Genomic DNA, 3,984 nt, shown 5'->3' on the forward strand with positions numbered 1-3,984 from the left:
GCCCCCAAAGCCCTAAACCAATTCGGTTTGGGCCTAGGGGGGCGCACCCCACACTTCCTTGCTGCCCTCTATTTCCAATAAAGCCCACGCAGGCCCATTGACCCTCCCGGTGAATTCCTGTAACTCTCCGGTACTCCAAAAAATACCCGAATCACTCGGAACCTTTCCGATGTCTGAATATAGTCGTCCAATATATCGATCTTTATGTCTCGACCATTTCGAGACTCCTCGTCATGTCCCTGATCTCATCCGGGACTTCGGACTACCTTAGGTACATCAAAACACATAAACTCATAATATCGATCGTCACTGAACGTTAAGCATGTGGACCCTACGGGTTCGAGAACTATCTAGACATGACCGAGACTCGTCTCCGGTCAATAACCAATAGCGGAACCTGGATGCTCATATTGGCTCCTACATATTCTACGAAGATCTTTATCGGTCAAACCACATAACAAACTACGTTGTTCCCTTTGTCATCGGTATGTTACTTACCCGAGATTCGGTCGTCGGTATCCTCATACCTAGTTCAATCTCGTTACAGGCAAGTCTCTTTACTCATTCTGTAATGCATCATCCCGCAACTAACTCATTAGTCACAATGCTTGCAAGGCTTATAGTGATGTGCATTACCGAGAGGGCCCAGAGATACCTCTCCGACAATCAGAGTGACAAATCCTAATCTCGATCTATGCCAACTCAACAAGCACCATTGGAGACACCTGTAGAGCACCTTTATAATCACCCAGCTACGTTGTGACGTTTGGTAGCACACAAAGTGTTCCTCCGGTACTCGGGAGTTGCATAATCTCATAGTCATAGGAACATGTATAAGTCATGAAGAAAGTAGTAGCAACAAACTAAACGATCATCGTGCTAAGCTAACGGAATGGGTCAAGTCAATCACATCATTCTCTAATGATGTGATCCCATTAATCAAAGAGAGAATTCCTTATTTAACACTCGCTTAAATTTCTGTGCCCTATTTAACACCATAAAACTTTTTCTTCCTTATCTAACAACAATGTTAAAATTTGTTCCCTTTGTGACACTTCCGTCTATTTTGAGTACTAACGGTGTTAAATGGCACATGAAAAGACGATCTTACCCCTAATGCAACTTGTGATCAAAATCATTCACATGGGGATCAATAACTTTTTCCTGCTGTTAATTGCAAAATTGGGCAGAACTTTCCTTGTAAACATGCAATTCTGGACAGTTTTTTATTTTAAAATTTAATTCAAAATTGGGCAGAACATATGACACAATTCATATGTATATTTTTCAACACACACCTTTCAAATTTGCCAATGGCATGAGGCACTCCATATACATCCAGACTCACATCCAAGTACACATATATAACTCACATACATCATACGTATACATCATATTAGCAACCCAAAAGTGGCACACATCATGCCCAGGTTCACATACATTACTAAGTCCACACATACATCATATTAGCAACCCAAAAATGGCTCACATCATACCCAGGTTCACATACTACTCCAAGTCCACACATACATCATATTAGCAACCCAAAAGTGGCTCACATCATACCCAGGTTCACATACATTACTCCAAGTCCACACAACATGACATGAGCAGCAACAAAAGTGACATTAAGTGAAAGAAGTTCACAAGCTGAGCCGCCTTTTGCTTCTTGTGCCCATTGCAGGGCTAGTTGGGTAAGATTTTTTGCTTCTAGTGCCCATTGCAGGGATGTCAAATGGCACCATCGGATTGTTTTGATCCTTTTTAGCAAGCTCCATCTTCCTTGTGGCCCTTAAAATAACAACATGGCTGTCAAATTATTGTAGTGCATGTATGACAACAATACATATGGATATATTTGATACATGTATGGCAGCAAATAACAATATCAACTATGCATAATATGTGATATTAAAATCCAGAAATAGAAAAGGTCACCTTTTCCCCCTTTTGCATTTTTCTTGTTTGTAGTCTCCAATGTTTGGTTATGCTTTCCCTTCTTCTTGGTTGTAGTTTCCAAGTTTTGGCTATGGATTACATGAATACATACAAATCGAACTCAGTTTTCGTTTGGCACAAATAAAAACTCAGTTATCATTTGGAACAAGCATTGGTGTAGAATCGGTAACCTTGGTGGAAAATACATAGCGGCTGCCGGCGCGTCATCACCTCTTAGCACAATGGATGACTCGGATGTTTTAATAGTCTTCCTCCTCTTCTTTGGTGGTTCTCTACACGAGAAATGAGAAAGTAGTGAACATTCATAGGTGATTACAAAACAATAATGCAAGAAAGTAGTTAACATGCAATAGGAGAGTAGAATGGATAGTAGATTACCTCACAGCCATGAAAGCAGCAATGTCATCTTTGTTACCCTTCTTGCACTTATGCCAATGGTGCCCGTATTCCTTGCAAATAGGGCACGGATTGGGTTGCGAAGGTAAGTATCATCCTCATGTTCTATATTGCTGTTAGGTTCATCCCACTCGGTGATAGGCTCATATGGCTCCGAGGGATCACAATATGCAATAATCATATGCAACACCTTTGTCTCCGAGTGTTTTTCAAACATAATCATTAAATCTTGGTCAGATTTTACTTCTGGACAGTTTTTAAGAGCATAGTCATAATATTGCACATGTGCAGCTTCCAAATAACATGGCGGGTACTGCTCTACAATTGACTCGACCAAATCCTTATAATTTGTCAAGTCACAATTGATGACCTTCTCAAAACAAAAACATCTTATGTCCTTTCGAGCTTTCTTTGGATTGCCAAACAATTTAATTTTGAGCAAATAACTCGAATTTGGATGCATCCTGTGAATTAAAAAGACAACTTTAAACTTTGCTTTAAACATATGCATGAGTATTGCTAGACAATCTGATCATCAACCGAAATTAAGTGAAAAGATCTCTTCCTCAAATACACAGCTACACAAACTAGCACAATCATGATAATTGCTACTAGATGGACTGGCCCTTACCCATCTGGACACGCCCATGTTGCTGGCGGCAACTGAGTATCGCCCTGGCCTGAAGCTGCTGCCAAGAACGACCCAGCCGTGCCCTCGCCGGAGACCCCAGCCACTGCCGCGCCCTGGCCCGAGCCAGCTACAGCCGAGCCACCGGCCAGGCCCGAGCCAGCTGTAGCCGAGTCTCCGGCCTGGCCCGATGCTGGCTCAACCCCACCGCAGCCCGAGGCTAGCCCAACGCCCTGGATTGACCTGACCTCAGCCCCGCCGGCGCCATCGGCAAGCCATGGCATGTCCGCAGCCGCGCCATGGCCGTCGTTCGCAGCCGCGCCATGGCCGTCTTCCGTGGCGCCGTCTCCATCCGCAGAACTGCCGCCATCCATAGCCCTCCACCGCCGCCGCCGCTAAGCCTGGGAGGTTTGCCGCCGCCGCCTCTAGGGTTGGGAAGAAAGGGGGTGAGAAGAGTCAGGTCGGGAGAGAATAGAGAGACCGGTTTGGTCCCTATTTTTCTTTTTCCTCAAAGGGGTAATTTCGTCCAATGAGAAAATACTGACATCAGTCAATCCAGATCTTAACGACATATGCTAACGGACTTGACGGAAGTGTTAGAAAGGTAAAAAAAATTACACTTGGTGTTATTTAGGGAAGAAATTTTTTTTGAGTGTTAAATAGGGAACCAATATTTAAAATAGTGTTATATAAGGAATTTTCTATTAATCAAATGACAACTCATGTCTATGGCTAGGAAACTTAACCATCTTTGATTCAACGAGCTAGTCAAGTAGAGGCATACTAGTGACACTCTGTTTGTCTATGTATTCACACATGTACTAAGTTTCCGGTTAATACAATTCTAGCATGAATAATAAACATTTATCATGATATAAGGAAATAAATAATAACTTTATTATTGCCTCTAGGGCATATTTCCTTCACGTTTTTGAGCCCGAAAGGCATAGTGTTGAAGCAGAAAGGCCCGTATGGGGTGATGAATGCCGTTGCGGCTTGGT

The 3,984-nt window shown here is 42.9% G+C and overlaps 1 protein-coding gene across 1 annotated transcript; it reads right to left on the reverse strand.

The window, feature by feature from the left end:
- Window positions 1–1,432: 1,432 nt before the first annotated feature.
- Window positions 1,433–3,357, reverse strand: LOC147984472 (uncharacterized). The gene is made up of 4 exons (XM_087539760.1): window positions 2,987–3,357; window positions 2,447–2,819; window positions 1,941–1,972; window positions 1,433–1,794 (listed from the first exon to the last, which is right to left on the reverse strand). The coding sequence occupies exons 1-4, from the start codon at window positions 3,355–3,357 to the stop codon at window positions 1,644–1,646; spliced, it is 927 nt and encodes a 308-aa protein (XP_087395886.1). The 3' UTR covers window positions 1,433–1,643.
- Between the last annotated feature and the right edge of the window lie 627 nt (window positions 3,358–3,984).

This window comes from Triticum urartu, chromosome 2A (genome assembly GCF_056163025.1).
Source record: "Triticum urartu cultivar PI428250 chromosome 2A, HENAU_Tu73, whole genome shotgun sequence".
Lineage (NCBI taxonomy): Eukaryota > Viridiplantae > Streptophyta > Magnoliopsida > Poales > Poaceae > Triticum > Triticum urartu.